The sequence below is a fragment of the Dermacentor silvarum genome, chromosome 7, assembly GCF_013339745.2.
Source record: "Dermacentor silvarum isolate Dsil-2018 chromosome 7, BIME_Dsil_1.4, whole genome shotgun sequence".
Classification (NCBI taxonomy): Eukaryota; Metazoa; Arthropoda; class Arachnida; order Ixodida; family Ixodidae; genus Dermacentor; species Dermacentor silvarum.
In genome coordinates, this window is record NC_051160.1 from 14,505,317 (window position 1) to 14,527,366 (window position 22,050).

A 22,050-nucleotide genomic window follows, 5' to 3' on the forward strand; every position below is an offset into this window, starting at 1 on the left:
TTTCCAGGTCCACTTCCTGTTGCTGCGCTTCCTGAAGAAGGTATTCATTATTCGGAGCCTATTCCTTTCCGCAAATTCTACCATCATCTCTCCTCTAGTGTTTCTAGAATTGATGCCGTAGTTGCCATTGCTTGCTCACCAGCCTTTTTCCACACTTTTGCATTGAAATCGCCCATGAAAACAGTATACTGAGTTTGCACCTTTCTCATTGCTAATTCAACATCTTCATAAAACTGTTCTATTGCTTCATCATCGGCTAATATATAGGGAGCGCATATTCTGTCGGCAGAGTTACTCGAAACATATGCAAGCGGTTCGTCCTTATTGGATGGCTTAGATCACAAAACTAATGTTGACATATCTGTGAGTATTTGTGTTCAGAAAGTACTCATGACAGCCAATAGGCACCCTTTATATTCAGCTTAATTCTCAGGCACAACGCACCGTGGCCGTAAACATGGTAAAGATTGAAAAGAGGCGAGGCGCCTCTTTCCATAATCTGGCAGCGCAGCTGATAACGGTTCGGCTAGAGTGGAACCTTGACCTGTGCAATATAAAGATCAGCAGGAGACCGACTTAAAGCATCCATTATCCTACACCCACGAATAATTAGTAACACACTACTGTGCACTTACTGTCGGCACAATCAACGAGGGAATAGAACCTAAAGCGCTTCCCAGGCAGAATATGATGCTACTAGTAATAAATTGTGTCGGCATTAAACTGAAGGCGCGTGCCAAAGCGAGTGACACGACCCACACAATGAACTATGGTGGACCTACAAAGTAACGGCAAACTTTCCTTTAGCTCACTCTGCCTGCATTATTAACGTGACTATGGCTAGCCAGTTCGAAAGAACTGTGAGCAAAATTTATTTCGCGCGATTGTGCTGGCCGCTAGTAGAATATCATATATGGGCCTACCATTGTTCAGACTTACTTGTTTATCTTTACCTGCATATTGCTTTTCATTAGAAAGACCAAATTTGTACATAATCAAAGGAAGCACCGAGTTCTCACCAATAATATATTCATCTACCATGCCACTTGGGTCTTCATGAGCAGCCTGTTTGCTTGGTCACCAGCAAAAACCAAGCAGTTAAGATTCTTGGGTATGCAAGCGGCTTGCATCCCAAAATATAGAGCGATTTACTTCGTGCTATATCGAACTTCCTGTTCTTCCCTATAATTTCCGCATAATCAAAATGAAGGATGCCTCAGGCATTAGTGACATTAAATGACATTAGTGCTCGCAGGCGTGCCCACATTTTACAGCAGCGCTGTACGTCTTGTCATATGTAAATTTTAAGATGTTCCCTATATTCCCCTAACCGATACAGGTATCTTCGAAAATTCAATAACAACTTTTGAAACAAACGATACATGTAAGAAGCAGAGAAGGCCGGTACGATGGGGCTTCTCTGTCGGAGTACATAAGAAAACGCGTTCGGTTACCCTTCTGACCACACGCACACCGCGCAATACGAGTACTTTTACGCCTAACCCCGCTCCGGCACATAACACATGTCTATCACGATTTCTATCTTGAGAAAACAGTGCGAAACAGCAAGAACACGAGAGCTCGGACGTCGCCGCCACCACGGTGCACATGAACCGGTAAAACTAAAGTCCCTATATAAGAAAAGTACCGCCATCCTTTGATAAACGCCGCTTCTCTCTCTCCTGTATCTCCGATTGGACGATGATAGCGTGCGCTTTTTCACTTCTTTATATTTTCTTTTATTCCGCCTCAGAGCCATGTTGGAAGTCCTCTGCGCAGCCGCAGTCGCCGGCGGCGGCGGCGGCGCGCGCCCGGCCTGAAAGCTTCAACGTGGACTTTCTAGGTGCGCCACCGTCGACGTGGCTTTCGCAAGCAAAAAGTAAAGAAAAAAGCAAGCGCTTTAGGATAGGAGGCGGCGGAGGAAAGAGTAGATGGCGGTACTTTTCTTATATAGGGACTTTAGGTAAAACGGCTCACGCACAGTACCAGATAAGGAACGACAGCGACAATACAATAAAAATTATCACGCCTGATCGTATCATCACTTGTGAAAGTTGCAGACAACTGGCGTTCACTGCTTCGTGGCAATGAACCGCATACACCGAACACTACAAATTGCATGCGCTGGTTGCCCCATCGGACACGTTTCAGTTCGCCACGCCCTGAACATGTATCGTGCTAATAATAATGTACGTGTATGTGATGGACTTCTGGTTTGCAATTCACACGCGAAGCACAGCACAAAAACTTATGAAGTCGACGGTTTCAAATACTTCTTCCCACACTTGCGTAGACACGACACACTTCCTGCGATCCGTCTGTTCCTGTCGGCGATCGCACCCGCTGATGAGGTCTGGAAGGGCACACTAGCTTGCTGCCTTCGATTATACCTCCGTTGGGGGTGGATAACGCTTGTAAAATTAACAAGAGCGAGAAAAATTAACTGTTTCTGACGCGGCTGCAGCTTAGGCCTCGTGCCCCCGATTTGTTAGAGCAAGCGTCAGGTTTGCCTTGATGACGTCAAACGCCATCCACTCGGACTAGTCAATCAGAGACGAACAGGCATGCGGATCGAAAAGTCGCGAACGTTTTTCAAGACGTTCGTCCAGCGATACGCAAGGCGGAGTGGAGCACCTAGACGGTTTGCAGAACAGAAGATGGTTAAGCGATTTTAGGGTAATGGCCAGAAAACGCTTGGTAAGCCAGAAGAGAAGCAAATACAAAAGGCGGATGACGACGTCACCTTGAAGTTCTCGCACGAGTTCGTCGTGACGTCACAGATTTTGTCGCCGTTGACTTGGGCCTAGTTAATTCTTTATCGGTAAAAATGCATTACAACGTACACTCTAAGAGCGCCAGAGACTGCACTTAGGAAGTTTGAAAAACTTTTACGTAACCAGGCCTAAATGCACACAAAAAAAAACTTTTGACGTACCCGGCCTCGAGGATATGGCATAAAATTCAAAAATGAAACTAATTATAATTTTATTTTCTACTAATCAACATATTACTGCGAAATCAATGAAAGTAGAGTTCTTCAAGAATATTTTATTATTGTAAACTCATCCACTGTTCCGCTTCAGTGTTTCGTTAGGAAACATGGAGGTGCCTGCGTTCTTGGCAATATTAGTTCTCTTACGTCAAATATGGTGAAACTTATTAAAATAGTATTTACCGCATTATGGATTAGATGTCTGAAAATTTCGACACGACTAATACCTGCAGAATTGGCTTGCTATCACACTGAAGCGAACAATTCACGTTGTAATGCGTTTATTTATGTTTTAGGGCCAGGTAATGTATACTATATAGTACAGGAGCACGAAAGAACATGCTTCTACGTAGGGAGAAACGCACTGAAGTGCCGTAACAATCCTTAGACTGGCGACGTCTTGGTTTCCTTAGTTTTAGACTCCATGTATTCGTTATATCCCCTGAAAAATGAACACAAAAGATTGCAAAAAATAAGTTTGAAAAGATCACGTACAGTTTGGCCCAAACCCGTCGAAGAAACACTCAGTGCTTAAACCCGTATTAGAGTTCAGGTAAGATATGAGCATCTTCCAGATCCTGCTTTCTTTGCTAGGTGATTAGACGTTGCGTGATGCCAGCCACTTTTCGTGAAATAGAATAGAGGGGCGGTGAAAGTAAATTTTGTTCCAATGCTAATTTGCCATTCTCTCCCAAGTTTGCCCCCTTAGTATACAATATATCATAGTGGTTCCCTTAATGATTTACGGCAGCGTGTTCAATCGTAGTGATTCGTTAATATTTTACGTGATACAAAAAGCATTGACCCCCTCCCCCACCCCACTCTCTTGTTAAATAAGCTAAACACTTCGTTCATACTCCAAGAAGTTAGGCAGATCTCACGCACTATCGAAATCAATGTCATTGGAACATGAAGCTTTAGCTCGGAAACTATCTAACTACAACGGAATGGTGAAGTCGTTTTTATCGGCAACCACTGCACTGATTTTTGAGAGGTTTGTTGTATTTAAACGAAAAGGTAAAATTCTAGTGACCTAATGACAAAATGCAACCCATTTCATTGAAACCGGTCCAGCGCGTGTCTCATAAAAGCGTTCCTGTATTTTACACGTATACTTGAATAGAGAAATGGGAGTTGGCTCTGAGCTAAAGCTATCTCTTTGCCAAGGGACAGTGGCCGTTCTCTAGAACTTTCTTGCTTTCTGCATGTTTTGAGTGAAGTGCGCGTATGTTGTGCGAGAGGCTAGTTGGTGCGGTAAGGAAAAGGAAGAACGCGGACACCCGCTTATGGGACGAAAGAATGGCATAATGAACAAGATGACGACTGACTTCCTGGTGTGTCACTAGCGAGCAGAGACGCAAAATAACAAGAACACTACAACGAATTAGATATTGACACCATCTCTGACAAAGGCATAAACGAAAGAAGAACTCCAGCAGGAGTTAGCGCGAGACCAGCGTGAGACCAGCGACCACTGGGTTCATGGCCATTCCCCTACAATGGGTTGTGCCATTCCACTGAGGAACACGAACAAGAAAAAAACCAGCGAGGTAAGAGAGAATAGGCCGTCACTGTATCAGGTGCTGGAAGAAGCTGTCGGGATGTGGGCCCGAGCTTTGCGAGTCCAATCGAGCCAAGGCAGGAAGTAGTACGCCTGACGCAACTACCTGGCGTTCGTCTGGTGGCGATCAGGAAACACTACCAGCTCCGCCGCCACGGTTTGTCAGCTTTGGCTGCCTAACCACCTGGGACTTAACCCTTCGCAAGTCATCATTTGTTCCACATGTGACCAATCTTTCTATCCCCTTTACTGCCACGCTTCGGGTCATAATCTAGCAGGACCTTGCATTAACTCATAACGACTTTCTTGTTGCAAGTTACTATTGTGTGCCAGTATGTTTCACTCAATTTTGTCCCTTTTACTTGTGTGCTTTGCTAGGAATATAGTTTGTTTTCGCATACTATAAAGGCTTTGTATTCTAACGTTGCACTCAGGCTTGGCCTAAGCAGCGATACCCATACCCTAAAAACCTCATAACACTGCTGCGCGTACTTAGTGCTACCGTGTAATCTTAAGTAGGATAATAATTTATTTCACATTACTTTTAATACCTTCAGTCGCGGTTTTCCCGTTTGTGTACGCGAACTGTTTTCGCCAGTCCTGTCCAGTGGGTACAGGGAGAAAGCCACGCACATAGTGCTGCGGGTAAATTGCACCTCCTTCTTACTCAAAGCAGCTCTTTCTCACATCATTCTGCTATGTCATGCTACACATGGTGTCATGCTACACCACACAAAGTGGTCATGCTACACATGACCACTTTGCTGAGGGCACTACCATGTTTTACGGTGTGTTCTACACACCGCGTTCCATCCTTCAATGGGCGAAATAATTTTTTTCTCTTATTTCTCGTATTGGGAGGTGGGGTGGGGGCTTGCAGCTCATAAATGGTCTTTGTGCGCATGCTTTGAGCTGGTAATTCAATCCTTCATATGAATAAAAATTTGACATGGCTGACGGCTCAATAAGTACAGATTTAGGAACTGTGCAAATATAACGGCTCTATAAAAAATGCACAAGACATCACGATGCCACTTTGATTTTGTTTTCCTGCGGAATCTGTAGCGTCTTGGAATAATTATAAAACTTTTACCACATTATGTACAGTGCATCCCCAGAATTCCTAAGTGAAGTGGTTAATCCAGTTGATATAAAATGCTTCCAACACCATTACGTAGAGAAAATAAAGGAAATGCAAATGTATCAGGCAATGCGACTCACTTGCACTTGAATTCGCACGTTGCTACTCCCATATGAAAATTCATATCGGCCGTCCTGTTGTCTGGCTCTGAGCAAACGCAGTAGTATTCACATTTACCTGAAGTCGTGTTGTAAAAGGCGGCATCGGTTTGGTTGGCTAAGTAATCACAGGTTAATTCATATTCGTAGTAGCTGGCATCGTCGTTGTCAAGCCTTGCTTCGGGGGTAGACGGATCACAGGCGCCTATCGGACTGCCGGTGCAGGACGGACCATCGATCGTTTGGTCTAAATTTATTCATTTGAAAGAGAAAAAAATACAACATGTCATTACAAGCTGTTCTACCTTGACTGTAATAGGTACAGTTTAATTTGTTATTTTGGTGAGGACCGTAAGTTGTACAAAGTGAACTTTCGATTACCTGGCTCCCAATTGTTGTCCACATTTAGGTACGGTTATAATAGCCATAATTGTCTGTCTATTTTATAAACGTGAGTTAATCTATTTACCATCATTTTGTTGCAAAAATAGAAGGCTAAGAAACAAAAAGCTGTACAACAGCACCTTGACAGGGTTCCTGGTTCCCGTTTACAAAGTTCAAGTGCTTTTAAAAAAACTCACCGATGATTACAATACTCTCTAATGGGAAATTTGAGCGCAGATTTACATGTGTTTTCATTTCGCGTGTCAATATTTTGCCTTATGATTATATAAGTACGTGGTTTATATTAGGAAGAAAACGGCTGTGAGTGGCGTAGCCAACGCGGACAATTGCGGCATATTACAAACAGAGCAAGGTGGTGGCGCGACTGCTCCGCTAATCGGGAGATCGCGAAAAGCAGCGCGTTGGTGACGTGTAGGTGCGATTCACAACAGCCGCTGCAGACACACGTACCTCCGCAAATGCAGCTCTTTGTTTCCATACAGACGACGCGCGCTACTCTGGCGTCATGTCGTAGCCATGGCGTCGCGGCACAGCCCGTCTTGTGCGGCACTACGCTTTTATTCGCACATTTTCGTTCCACCAACGACGAAGCGGCCCTTCGTCACGGGGAAATCGTGCCACCAGTGCCACCGGCGACAACACCCAAGGGAGCGTCACATCGAGCCTTACTTGTAGCCGCTCGCCATCGCAGCAGTGATTCCCGTCACGCACGCTGGTACCGCGGATTGACCTCAGCAGCTGACCATAGAATAAAGAACCAACTTTAGTGACGGAAAACTGTACCTTCCACCTGTACTGTACGAAACTGTACGAAAATAAGAAGCGGCAGCGCATGCAACTTACTGGGGGACCCGACAGATGGCGCTGCTCAAACAGGAAGCAAATGGGAAAAAAGGGAAAAAAAGAAAAAGATTAATGAGAGGTATACAAAAATGCTAGATAAAGAACATGTAAAGTGTACCTGATTAAATCAAGCAGGCTAGGTGACTATTTGTCACCGCCCCGTTTCAAAGGGGATGCCATGAAATCATCATCATCAGTGGTGTATGAGGAAAGCTGTAATGGTTTCAGGACTCACATTTGGAAATGTGGTTGTTTGCTTCAAGTTAGGGGTACAATCAGGGCTCGATGGCAACCAAAGGTCAGTGGGAGGCCTCGCACTGGCCACTCACGGGAAGACTATACAAATGAAGCTGTGCAGAGTAATATGGGCTGGACAAATTTTGAAGTGAGGGAAGCTCAGAGTAAAATTGAGCATAAAGAACGACTGCGAAATATGGAAGAAAGTAAATGGGCTGGGAGTGTGTTTAGATATTTGTACAGGAAAAACATTCATTCACAGTGGAGGAAAAGAACTACGAAGCTTACCAGCAAGTATGCGACCGCTACGCTGAGCAACATGGCAAGAAAGAACGTCAGGCGGAACGTCAGAGAGGCAGAGATAATCTCATGGGTGGCGGCAATGGAAAAGAAACCTGCTATGAGTTACTACTTAAGAGGAAAAAACAAAATCGGGGAAGAAACAATCTATGAAAACTCAAAAGGAAGCTCTTTACTTTTCGAAGAGAGATCTGGATGCCTTAGAACACGCACTTATATAGTGCGTGTTCTAAACGGGCTATGAGCAACTACATCAGGAAGGAAATCAGGAAGGAAACAATTCATGATAACTCAAAGGGAAGCTCTTTACTCTTCGCAGTCAGATCACGATACCTTAGGACGCGTAGTTCTAAAGCCAACTACACCGAGGAAGAAGAAGCACGTGCTTGCTGCGGTAAAGCTAGGGAAACGATGGAGCATGTTTTATTATAATATGGAGACATCTGCCCAGCGGTCGATTTAGGAACCATTAGCCTCCTTGAAGCCCTTTGGTTCAGGGATAGCAAGGTCATGGAGCAAGGAGAAAGCAAGGGGAAAGTAAACATGTCCGCAATAGAGGTTAGTAAGAGGCGGTTGGAAGATTGGTGGAAGTAGGGAAACGACTAACAACGGAAGCGTAGAAGAACAAAGTTCCCAGTAGGGGTTCAGAAAGTTTGGTAAGGGGAATTCTTCACATTTAAAATTTCTTTTACCATATGTGGAACATTATAATAAGAGCTTGGTGGCGCAGCCCACCGCCCCGTTCCAAAGTGGACGCTCCTAACATCCATCCTCCCATCCATACATCCATCCATCCATCCATCCATCCATCTAGCGGAAATTCAATTTTCTTTTAGGGCAAAATCCAATATGGCCGCTTTTTACCGGTAGCGTACGCTGGTACGCGCCGTGCTCACCCTGACGTGGCCCTGCTGGCTTTGCGGCATGCCTCAGTGCCTTGGCTGCCACGGAAGGCGGAGCTTAGCCCCGATGACTCGGCGAACGAGTTGAGCGATCATTGATATGGATCAATGATCATGGATCATGGACTGGTATGGATCAATAATCATGGATCAATGATCATTGAACGAGTTCAGCGATCATTGGTTCGATGCATGTTCTGAAGGCACTAACATCGTTGCACACACAAAAATGTCGCTGTTTCGCCCGAAAGGCGCAGCATCGATTGCGATAGCAAATTAGTATATAGTTATGCGAAGCAAGGATAGTAGTTTAATGGGCCGTAAAAAGTTGTGAACATTCGCTTACTAAATAAACAGACAAGCACGGTGTCACGCGCGCACACGTAAACATGAACACATCTCGCTCGATGAACGCGGGAAATCGCTGGGAAAACGCCGGAGTGAGAAAGCGCGCCAGCAGCAGCGGGCAAATTCACCTTCGCGCTATCTCTCGTCTCGCTTCAACGCGAACTAAACGCCGAAAGCGCAGCGCATACGAAGCTACCGGCACTCGGCGCATCCACTTTATCTCCATCGCAGATAGCCTTAAAGATGAGGCCCGCGCGGGCGCGCACTTCGCAGATCGCTTTCAAGATATGGCACCCGCGTGGCCGTGCTGTGATCAGCAGCCGACGGAGCTGAGCTCATCTCCCTCTTCCTCTCCGTCGCCTCATCCCCGTGCCTTGCGTGCGAAAGAAGACCGCACGCTTCCGGCCTGCCTTGCTCCCTCGCGTGCGCTCGATTGTGCGCTCGTACGCTTTCACCCGCACACACGGCGTACGGCGCGCGGGGACGATTTTATCGCCGTTGGACTTTATACGGAACCTCACGGCGACGACAGAAATGCGCTTGGAGCATCCATATAATTGCTGTCGCAATAAAAGCACCTCATCACGTTGTATTTTCTTATAAACTTTCTGCGTGTTTTTAAAGCGAAGCTTTATTTGCCTCTTCCTGCGACATTTTCACAAGTTACTGCTGCGGCTGGTGCTGCTGTCGCAGTCTTGCAGTCCGCGTCGGGAGGTTGTTGAGAGCACACGGTGGGAGAGCGGGAAAATACATAGGCGATGTCGATAAGCACGCCTCGTGTGGGAGAATTAAATTGAATTATGGGGTTTTACGTGCCCAAACCAGTTCCGATTATGAGGCACGCCGTAGTGGAGGGCTCCGGATTAGTTTTGACCACCTGGGGTTCTTTAACGTGCACTACAACGCAAGCACAAAGGCTTTTTTTGCATTTCGCCTCCATCGAAATGCGGCCGGGATTCGATCCCGCGATCTCTAGTGCTCAGCAGCGCAACGCCGTAGCGACTGAGCCTCCGCGGAAAGCGTGGCCACAATACCCTCTCCCCGAAAAAGCATAGTAGAAGCTGCAGCGCTTGCCTTTCTGCTCACGCGCAACAGTATGAAGAGAGAGAGAGTAGAGAGGGGAGGCATGGAATGGGTAGAACCGGATGCCTAATGAACGAGTGAACAACAACATTACCACTGGTCGCTCGTGGCAGCTCGCCGACATGGCGCCCGAGAGGAGCGATGCAGCGTCAGAAAACATCCGTCGTTCGGAGTGTCTACTACTACACGGACAACAGTTGAGTTTAGGCCTAATGGGATAGATGCTAATTCAAGGTACGGTAACGGACGTTTCTGATATTTATGAAAAATAAACATCGCGCAAATTATTCGTGCGGAGAACTGGCGCAGGTTGTGCCGAAGCAAAGCCGCAGCAAAGCAGCGCAGTGTAGTGTCAAGATACGCAAGCAGCCGCCTAACATATCAACACTTCCATGCTGTACCCGACGCGGTATCTTGGTGACTATGGCGTTGCTTGAGTTTGCTAGTTCGACCCCTACCGCGGCGGCCGCATTTCGACGGGGCCAAATTCAATAATGCTCGTATAGTGAATTTAGGTACATGTTATAGAACCCCAGCTGGCCAAAGTCACAGAGCCCCAGCTAATCACTAACGGCACGCTTATAATTAGATTGCGGTTTTGGCACGTAAATCACTGTTACTTTATTAAATTTTAACGCTTTTGTCATGATGCGATGCGTCGTATGAGGCAATGACAGTGCTAACCTTCGCACAGTTTCTGAACAATGGCCCAGAACAATCAACCAAACACGCCTCACTGTGTGTTTTGTGTACTATATGCGGACAAACACAAGTGTTGCACGCAAGAGGAACATCACCTCGCCACTCTCCAAATGCGTCAAGCGCTCAACAACTTTAAACTTTCGGCTCGCCATCAACCTCACCGCCAAATAGCGGCAAATAATGTGAATGCTACAGAAAAGTTCCCTTGCACTAATTCCCACAATGCGTGGGATCAACTGAATTTCCTTCTTAGTTATTCGAGTTCGAAAAATTTTATATTAACAAATACCTTCGTAAAAAACAAATTATTTCGATGTTTCTCAGTACGCTACTCAACTTCTGGATTGAACCCTTTGCATTGAAATATATATACTTAGTCAGGAAGATAGCTAATTATTTTTAAGTTCTTAAATATATCTTTTCTCTAAAATTAGACTGAGTTGCTCGCAGGCCAGTGAACAATACTACTTTAATTGTTTAGTTGACTCCAAAGATATGCAACACCTCATTGCGCCAGCTGTCACGTATGCAAGGTACGGCTAGCTTTTCTCGCATTTGGAAACAAGGGACCCGTACGGGTCTCGAAACGTCATACATGTCGTTCTTTTTTTTTTTTTCTTTTTCTTTCTTTTTTTTTCTTTCCTTTTTTTTTTTTTTTTTTTTTTTTGTCTGCGAAAAAAAGAGCACCGAAGTAAGGACAACGTTTTGAGTACATACTCGTATTGCAGCATTCGATGCACGTAATACGGCTGTCGAATGTGCCACTGATACTTTTATTAATAAGGACAGCCTCGCACAGCTTGCTGGTTTCGTTATATATGTATAGAATATCAGTGTCGTTGCTTTTCGGATCGCTGTAAAATGGCTGCTGTGGAGTCTTACACGCTGGGGAGTAAGTGGCATTTTCGGGACTGATGGCTGCTTGTAGCTCTGTAAAAGACGGCAGTTAATGGAATTAATTATTTTCGTTCAAGAAAATAACAGCGACATTGTTTAGGGAATGTGTGCAGTGACTTCGAGGTACTGAGCAAGGAATGACCACCTGGTCGTTTATTGATATCGTTTTTCTATCTGCGTGGTCAGCGAGGGAAAGGGAAAGTCAGGGAAAGAAGTGGAAAGCGCTATCGGCGCACATGCGTGATAGCCCGTTCTGTTGCATAGAGCAGAGATAGAGTGAGAGAGAGAGAGGACACATTTATTCTTAATGAGGTGGGAAGACTCCCTCGTACAAGGTGGAGCTCTTAGTTCAGGGCCCCACTGGCTCGCGCACCTCCGCGTGCCCGCTGGATCAGCCGTCGCTGCTCTTGCGGGTCTACGTTGGTCAGTCTCCGAGGAGGACGGTGAAGGTGAAGGATTAGGGCAGTATAGCCCTGAGGGTGGGGAGTAAGCGGAGAGTTTTCTTTCGGTACCGCGCCGGGTTTATCATTACCTCATACGAGCGTGCTCCCATAATGCGTACGATTCTTGATTTGCATAACTTTCATTAGTTCGCCATGTCAACATTAGAGGTCCCATTAGGGGAGACGTTCCCGTCTCAGTATATATTTATGCATACTGTCACATTGCGGCTGCATTTGTGATGAAGCCCCTCATGATAAGCCAAATCGCCTGGTATTCTCCGAGTTCGCACAAGTAAATAGTGTTATATTCACATGAAAATGACTGCAATTTTTTTTTCTTAGGGATTCTGGTAAGGAGCATATCGACAAGCTCTCTGAAAGTCTAGAATTGCGAGTTTTGAGTAGAAGCCCAGGGGCGGACTGCTACTCCCAATGCCTGCGACTTTCCTCTCATTAAACTTTCTTCTCTCTCTCTTCACCTTCCCCTTGTTTTAATCACTCGTCTCCTCTCCCCCGTGCAGGGTAGCAAAGTGGACGTCTGTCTGGTTAGCCTCCCTGCCTTTCATTGTTTCTCTTTCTCTCTCTCTCTTTCTTCTCTCTGGCAGTGTAAGCCTCGCTCGACAAATCCCGCATGGCTTCGCAATCCTGACTGGAGTGCCCTGACACACACACCACAGGTGTCTATTCCGTTTATGATTGTGCGACGTCTACTTTTGTTATCATTTTATCACCCATTGTGGTTGCTTAGTGGCTATGGTGTTGGGCTACTAAGCATGAGGTCGCGTGATTGAATCCCAGCCTTGGCGGCCGCATTTCGATGCGGCCATGCGAAAACAGCCGTGTACTTAGATTTATGTGCTCGTTAAAGATCCCCAGGTGGTCCAAATTATTCTGGAGTCCCCCACTACGGCGTGCCTCATAATCAGATCGTGGTTTTGGCACGTAAAACCCCACAATTGAATCTCATTTTATCACCTTACGTTTTGCGAGTATGATGGCAACTGTTTCGAAGCTGTTATCTCCGTCGGTTCACGCAGCGCATCGTATTTCTTCTTATTTGTATGTTGTACAGACTGCGTCTCCGAGGTGACCATCTATACAATTTTTTTGACCCCGATTGTTTCATAAGAAAAAGCAATGTTATTGCGCTACTACACGTAAATGCTTGCCGTGTCTAACAGTGTAATTTGTTAATATGCTCCAAATATTAAATTCTTCCAATTGCTGCTTCAAATTTGATGACGTGAAATGTCTTGCCTGTGCACGCAAAGCAAATATTGAAGGTACGATTGTATAAGAAGGTTTAACCATGTTAATCGTCAACCTGCCTCGACTGCTTTCCTCTCGGGTTTTTCCTGAATGTTCCACGGGATTACCAATTCGGGGGCTTCTTTTACGTTGGCCGGAGCAGCAGCCGTATGATATTTATCAAGAGGCGCTCCCGCTTAGTTTTGCGGGTGTGTTCTAAGAATGTGCATGGCTGTCGCGTGTGCTGGCGCAGTTTACTGTTACACCACAAACGCTTTTTAAGGCTTATTACGTAAATCGCTACTCAATTCTGTATTGCGAAAGCAAAATACCTTGCATTTTATTTAGCTACATACTGTCCGGGTGCAATGAAGCTAATGCCCTTTTGTGATCCATTTGTGATCATATATAGCCTGAATTTGGGGGGTTTTTATAGTCTTCAAGTCCTCCGAACTGCGAGTTTCTGCGCATTTGCAATCCTCCAATTGTGTGTTTTCAGATCTTATGTTGGCAACACCGTTTTGCGCTGTTTTGTTACGGACGCTGCCCGTGTTCCTGTTGGTACTGCGTGACCGTCACTGGCCGACAAACACAAGCACGCAGACTATGACCTCCAGCGTCTCATTCGCTGGAGGTTTTCGCTACAGCATTGCAGGATCGATTTTCTTCTTAAGTTCCTCCCCCTATACGTTGTGTCCGTCTATTAAGGATGATTTTAGTGAAGTGTTGTTACGCGAACGAGGGATTAAACACTGAAGGCTATTTAAGATATATATATTTACAAAAACAACTGCAGCCCTAGCCACTTCAACCGACAGCTCGAGACCCAGGAGCAGTTCGTCGTTTTCGTCGGGGCGTTCGCGCGCATCCTCCAATGGAAACACGCAATATACATGTAGCAATATATATGGCTGAATTGACACGTGTAATACGGAAACTTCATACGGCTGTTCCGGGCCCAGATGGAGTCACTTCGGTTATGTTAAAAATTTTATACAAACAGTCGCAAGAGGATCTACTAAACATCATAAATTATTCAGTCGAAAAGGCATGGATTCCATTTGAATGGAAAATTGCATTGATTTTACTGGTGCTTTCAAAAACGGGACACAGTATATCTCAGACAACATCAAGTCCATTGCTCTAACATTAAGTTGTGTAAACTTAATAGAAAGAGCCTTAATTGTTCGTCTTATGAAGATTATTATTAATAGAAAGCTCCTTAGTCAATATAAATTGTTCTCAGACTGGGATGTTTAATATGGCAGGCGCACATTGACTTTGAAAGTCATATTCAGCTAGCACGAGTGACAGTGTGCAGCATTATTTACACTGGATATCACAAGAGCATACGATAGTGTTCAACGCGGGGTATTAGTCAGCCAGAACTGAGAACTTCCCAAGATATTTACATGCATAGATTGCGGAGTCCAAAGCAACAATAAACACGATTTCCGCAAGGGGCAGTGTTGTATCCAATGTTATTGCATATTTTCTTCAGCTCCATTCCACGCGGATGTGTATACTTACTTGTATGTAGATGACATCATGTAGATGACCATGTTTCAAAGTCTGCGAACGTATTTATCTGTTCTAGGAGACTGGCTTGATACCATTCATCTTTCTCTAAATGGGAACAAATGCTGATTGCCTGTGCTCAATAATAATACTGTTCAGCTGGTAAGACCCGGTACGTATACCGGTTTATTACCAGCTGAATATTATTACATAACTAGATACTGTCAAATATTTTGGTGTGATATGTGATAGCTATCTTTCATGGCGTAAGGCATATAGGTTATATTGAGAAGAAAAAGGGTGTTTGGGTGGTGGGTATATCACGAATAATAAGCAACAGCCGATCAGAAATGCGCAGAGCCACCTTGTAGACAATTTTCTGCATGTATGCGCGCCCTGTCCTGTATTTTGGATGTGTATTATACTCTACAGTGCCGGTTTATAAACTTCGCCGCCTTGTTCTTCTGGAAAAGCCGGCATTAAGAGTGTGTTTAGGGCTGCCTAAATTTTTAGCAAATAGTATTTTGCATCTGGAAGCAAGGATCCCTAAGAATCCTTTCACTTGTAACTCGGTTTGCAGTACATGCCGGAGAAACATTTTTAGGAGCATACGAATCACCAATAAGACGAACCAAACACTGTTCATTTCTCAGCGTGGTATGCTTTTTGATGTACATTTGCCTAGATCCCGCATACCGCAAGTTTAATTTGTACAAACTCCTTTCGATCCATTGAGCGTTCAAATGAGGGAGGTCTATCCCATTTCCTACGAGGAAAGTCCTCTTCAAATGCATACAGTTTGATTATATTTTTCCTAGTAATGAAAAACACCTGTCTTACAGAATTTTAAATGCGATTTTGCGGGACTTCTGTATAAGAATGTAAGCAAATGTGCTCGTAGAGATTGACGGCTCGCAAAACGAAGAGTCATATTGATATATTGAGCCCTATTCCAGGCTGGTCATTCGCGTTTCGTCTTCCAGATGTTGTACCCATCTTTCTAGCAGAATATGTCGCAATAGTTCTGGCCCTTCCTGAAAAAAACATTAATAGATTCTGCAGGGGTCGTAACTGATTCTTCATTTTTGTTCACCTCGCTCTCCACATCTAGAGACAAACAGGTCTTGTGAGTGTTTAGATCGCTAATACGTCACCACTTAACTAACAACTGGTCAGTTTGAGTACTTTGGTGTACTAGCATTTTTTTTTTATTGTAGCGTCAGATTCATTGCCGAATACCTCAATAGGTGGCCCGGCCATTCAAGTTCTCCCTACGTCAGCTTTGATAATAGCGGCAAGATTTCGGAGCAAATGTTGCTGCAAGAATTCTCTGCGCCATCTATAGCAAATTTGCATATTTTAACCACCTTTTAAGCCCATAGAAAAGTAGCCGATGCCAAACAAGAAAATTGAAGTAGCTGTAACAAGGATCGGCTGTTGCCTTTTATGTGAAAGCTTTTATTTACACAGGGCTGGTCTGGCACCCTGACCTATTTGTTATATATGCAGAAAATATGAAAACCATCGACAATGTTCTCATATCTCTTCGGCAATTTATTATTGTACATAAGCGAACCCTAGAAATAGCTCTCCTCCTTCTTGGATTAGATATAAGTGCTGAAAATTTACTACACTTGGGTGTATCGACTCTCAGGGCAGCAACGGGAATGTTTCCGTTGCCATCCAAAACTTTGTTGCAGTGCCAATAAGATTTAAACTTTAAATACAGAATTGAAGCTTTTCTTTTCTTTTAAGCAAATTATTTGTAATATTTTATGGGGTTAATTCATTTCGACATTCTCATATCAGAATTCTTTCTAATGTAAGCATTTTGATTCTAGTATACCCATTATAAATTCTGCCTTTATATTATTTTATTTTGAACTGCACCCGGCCGTTGTTGCTTAGTGGCTTTAGTGTTCCGCTGCTAAGCACCAGGCCACGTTATCAAATCCCGCAGAAATTCCGATCAATTGCAGTAAGCGTGTCACGTTGTTTGAACGCCGCCCACAGCAAACAGGCGAGGAGAACCAATGGCGTGTACGCGAAAGAGACCGCGCACACGAGTCTCAATTTGTTAGACCGGCACTGTCAAATGGACCGCGCCTGGCTCCGGAAACGAAGACTTTCGCTTTCAGTCAACAGGGAAGTCCTCTTATGCCACAATATTACGAGTGATCGCCTCCTCCAATCTAACCCTCCTGAAGCATCCTCTTAGTGTAAAGGCGAAAAAATCTCGGCAGGATAACTACGTAAGTTAGTGGTACAGTCCGGCTGGACAGAGTTTTTTGGGGGAAAGGGAATAAAGAGATTTAAAGCGGATAGAATGAGTGATGAGGTAAAATAACGTGTGCCTACATAGGCGCTATAGGCAGGTTATGACAACTCTTAGAACCTTTCAATAGTCTGCATTCCCTGAAGAGGCCGGGTAACGCATTTAGTGTCTTCGGCACTGCGGATGGCATGATGTCGTTCCAGGACATGTCTTTATAATTCCGATGGGGAGGGGGAAGCGGGGGGGGGGGGGGGGGGTGTCCAGGATGTTTTTCGTAGGGTTCTCAAATGCTTCCTTGTATGCACACGCCTTGCTTATCGCATAAAATCACAAATACGTGCGTGACGGTTTACAAGCTGCTATAGATATCTACCGCACGGCTCTCGGCCATCCCTATTCTTGCCATCCCTATTCTAGCCCTTGGAGGTGATAATTGCTATAGAAAGGAGTTTCGGCGAAGCCTTAGTATACGAGAAGAAAACTTTTCAGAGACTGCACACGGAAGCATTTCGAATAGATTACAGCACTTCGTGAAACAGAGAAACAGTAGACAGACACCACTTCATGGCGAGATGAGGCACACTTGAAAACTACCAGCTAGAGATAACATTAAAATAATTAATTTATTGGTTGAGTTCAGTCAGCTGCCATTCTAATTGCCAATAGAGTGTGTTTCACGTAATAATAATAAGACATTAATAAGAGAACTGCACTTCAGAAAGATGCGACCAACTGTAAATTTTTCGTAATCACCTCGAACTATTGACGAATTCTTTTTATTGCTTAGTTAGCCAATCAGTTGAGATGAATTGCGGAGTGCCCTAAATATTCGATTTAGCGTATCAATTATACGTATATCAGATGCAGACTGTGTTAAAAAAAAGTTTGGCAGGCTCAACTCTAGTTGACATCTGCATAATGCGAAGCATTGCGCGAATCGTTGCAGCATGAGAAGCCGAAGGTCCGCCGGCGCGTATCGAGGTGGTGGGGACACAGAACTTCCTGCACAGTACTCATAGAGGAACCTGTGGCGCTAGTGTCTACGTGAGCTTAGGGATGGCAGTTCAGCTATGGTACAGCCGGTATGGGTAAGAGTGTACTACAACCTTTTATATTCTAGTTCACTGCGGCACTGGAATGCTGCTTGGTATATAATGTATTTGCCTAAGCTTCGTCTTCCTGGCTTCAAATGGCTTTGTGACTTTGCGAAGCGATAATTTTCGACAAAATATTGCTTTATAAACGCTGCAATTCGCAGTGATTATCGATGTTTGGATAATCCAAGCAGTAAACTATGGACGCAGCATGAAATCAATGAGAAGAAAACTTGTCATAGGACCAGGAAATATGTATGCACTGAACGATAAGCAGAGTAATATCATCAACAATTTCGATGACATAGTAAAAGCAGCGGAAGAATTCTATTCTTACCTGTACAGTGCCCAGAGCAGCCAAGATACTTTCATTCGAAGTAGTGATGAACAGGATACAGAGGCCCCCTCTATAACTAGCGATGAAGTTAGAAGGGCCTTCAAACACATGACCAGGGGAAAATGTGTCTTGGCACCGAGAACGGACAGCAGAAAAGTGGCGTCCATTGAACGTTATTGAAGAAATTACGTCACACCACATTCAATAAACATTGTAATGTATGCGGAATCATTTCGAGCAGCCAGACCTCCTGATTCACACGTTCAAAAGTATCAGTCTTTAGAAGGCGCCGTCAATAAAAAAGAAGAAGAAAAAACGCACCAGTGAGCAGCAAAGCCATTAGAGCAGGTGATGCAGCAAGGACGATTAGGAAACGCATCGTTGTTCCTGAAATAAGACAAATAAAAATGTTTTCTTTACAAGCAACGCTCCTTGACAATGTGCATGTTAACATGTATGTCATCGTTCGGAGCAGGCAAATATACTGTGGAGCAACGGCTGAGCCGACAGTTGTTGTTTCCAAAATTTAGTTGGATGTAGGTACGTGATGACATCGAAAAACTATATTTCAGACATGGATACATAAAAAGACCGAACTGTGCGTCCGGTACTGTAATCGGGACTGTATAGAAGTTCGATTTCTACACCCCTGAACCAAAACCGGTTAACTTATTGCATTGTTTATGTAGATATTAAACAGTAGGGGCCCCAGTATGCTTCCCTGTAGGATACCGTGGCTAATTGATTGCCACCGTGAGCGAAAATTTCCAAGGTGAACCGATTGAGTGCGATCAGTCAAGTAGCTGGAAAGTAGATTATTAAGCGGTACGTCGCGGACACCATATATTGAGAGTTTCTTAATCAGAGTTATGTGATGTATCCGGTCGAAGGCTTTCGAGAAGTCTACAAATACACCAAGCTAAGTACATTGCGTTCAATGCGATATAACATTAATGCCTTCTGTTCAAGTCGCGTTATTTCTGTTGATAAGTTTTCTCTAAAGCCGAAATGCTTAGTCAATTGATATAACATTGTATTTCTGGAAAAATCTGTTGAGGCAAATAAAAAGTATCTTCTCCAGCATTTCGAAAAGATCGGAAGGATCGACACTGGCCTGTAATTGCTGAGCACATGTTTAGGACCACTTTTATAAATAACAATGAATTTTGCTTTTTTTTTTCACCGCTGACGGAAAGACTCCGGAGCTAAGTGTCAAATTAAATATATGAGTTAGCATTGCGGATATGACATCAAGTACATGAATAACCGGTTGCAGTTTTAAACCAAATGCATCTTCGCTCCTGCTCTTTTTCATATTACTAAATGCTCTTAGTACTTGTTTATTGCTTGTAGGCAATAAGACAGTGTAGTCGCGCACGTGATTAATTATGTAATTGGGCACACTAAGATCATGTGAACTGTCAAATAATGTAGTAAAATAATCAATAAATTCGTCTGCTAACTGAGCGCCTCTATACTGAATTTTATCGATTTCAAGAGCTTCAGGTGCTTTATTCAAAATTCTGTGAGTAGGTGATTAAGCTTAGCCCAAATTTGACATTGGTCTGTTGTGGCATTGAACATAGAGATATGGTAATCATCCTTCACCTTTCTCAAGGCTGAAGTCACTGTATTGCGGTACGCTTTGAAGGCTGCAAGGTCACCTGGATCACGGCTTTATAAAAGCTTCTGAAATAGTTTATTTTTATTAGAGATCATATAAGGGATGGTTCGACGTCATCCAGGGCTTCCGAGTTTTTTCTGGAGCCTTGACAGATTTGTAGGGAATCTTACCTCGATATACAGAAATGAATAATAAATGCATTAAACGCCCCACCTACTTCCATTTGTTCGAGTACTGGCTCCCAGTTTTTATCAATTATGGCAGCCCTAAATGAGTCATTGTGATTCTGAGTTGATAAGCTGTTTCGTCATAAAGAGTTTCTTTGCTATATGTGCTTAAAGCAGGAACTTTACATGCTAAAAACACAGGAAGGTTACTTAATGCATAGTTCAAAACACCAGCGGATAAAACTTCAGTTTCCATACTAGTGATCAGAAGATCTAGAACTGTTGCTGATGTAGGTGTTACACGGGTGGGAACATACATTACATTAGTCAGAAGATACGATCCAAGAAGGACAAAGGATTCATTGGTTGTATTTGACGCCTCCTGAATATCGATATTAAAATCACCACCAAGTAGTACATAATTATTACCATTCGCAAATTGAAAAATTTCTTCAGAGTAATGGAAAAATGTCTGAACACAACCCTGAGGCGGACGATACACCAGAATAAATGGAATTTGCTATTTCACAAACACAACGTCTCATAATCAGCAGCAAGAACACTAAAGCGATCAACATATTCACAGTACAAACTGTTGCGAACAAACACACACCACGTCCGCGTCTGTTTACACGATTAAGAAAAAAGGATCTATAGCCGGGCAAACTAAAACACTCAGAATCATCAGAAATCCACGTTTCTGTTAACATAATTACAGTGAAGTCAAATGTGAATTTTTCTAGAAACACATGAAAAGCATCAAGTTTTCCACGGATTGACTGGACATTTATATTCAGCAAATAAAAGCAGTCAGAACCATCAGACACTAGCTTATTTATGCCGTCAGCTTTGAAGTAAATCCCAGTCATACTCTTGCAAACCATTTTGAAAGAGAGCACTTTACTCGGCTAGTGCTTTCAAGTCATCATTGCTTTGAATCATATGTGCACTTTCTCCAGTTTCCTTTCTCACTAGGACCTTGCCATTTCGACACCACACATACTGATACCCAGAACGCTCCGCCCATTTCTTAGCAGTTTGGAGCAGCTGCTGGTCTAACTCAGTCAGGTTTTCTGCTACTACTTTAGATTTTGATTTTGTTATGTCCTTATTGATCTGTAGCCATTGATCTCGCACGTCTTGACGAACAAAGCGTACTATGATACCTGGGGTTTTGTTTGGCTTAGCGGGAAGTCTGGGCATAGCGGAAATATCCTTTGGAAGTAGGTCTGGTAGACCAACAGACTGGGCAACCTCACTGACTTTGCAAAGCAAGTCCTCATTTTGAGATTCTGTGACACCATGAACAACTATGTTCGGTCTGCGGCTTCTATACTCCAAGTCATTAGCAGCCATTTTCAGAACTTTAACTTCTTCAGTGTCACTGCAGGATTCTACAGCATCAACGTGTTTCCGGAGCTCTTTCAGTTCTGCGTCATGTCACGACATGGCCTCAACACCTGATCATGCTGTTCCGACATCAACGTAATAGACTTCTCAATGTTGGCTACTTTCTCTGGGAAGCTTTCAATCTTCTCTAATTTAGCTTCGATATCAGTTAGCATTGCGTAAATGTCACGGTCTGTTCGGTCTTTGCCTGAGCCTCTTAGAGAAGATGAGTACCATTAGGTATAATTCCATGTGGCAAAGAATGCTTCTGTCTTAGTCTTAGCCGCCAGTTCAGTAACACCTAAGCACTTCCCTGGTGATACGATTATATCGCATACCGAGCACTTCATGACAAGGCTGCTATCAGACACCCCTTTCATGCACGTAGGGCATGTTTTGTCAGATCCCGACATTTCCCAAGCTCAAAAACGGACACAACTACAAGA

General features: G+C 44.0%; 1 protein-coding gene across 1 annotated transcript in view; it reads right to left on the minus strand.

The window, feature by feature from the left end:
- Positions 1 to 3,256: 3,256 nt before the first annotated feature.
- Positions 3,257 to 22,050, minus strand: part of LOC125946625 (uncharacterized) — a 35,465-nt gene continuing 16,671 nt past the window's right edge. Inside the window, exons 2-5 of the mRNA XM_049670232.1 lie at positions 18,746 to 18,811; positions 11,330 to 11,542; positions 5,775 to 6,039; positions 3,257 to 3,434 (exon numbers count right to left, since the gene is read on the minus strand). Coding sequence (XP_049526189.1) covers positions 3,377 to 3,434; positions 5,775 to 6,039; positions 11,330 to 11,542; positions 18,746 to 18,803 — 594 coding nt within the window. The 5' untranslated portion in view covers positions 18,804 to 18,811 and the 3' untranslated portion in view covers positions 3,257 to 3,376. The remainder of the gene's footprint in view (positions 3,435 to 5,774; positions 6,040 to 11,329; positions 11,543 to 18,745; positions 18,812 to 22,050) is intronic.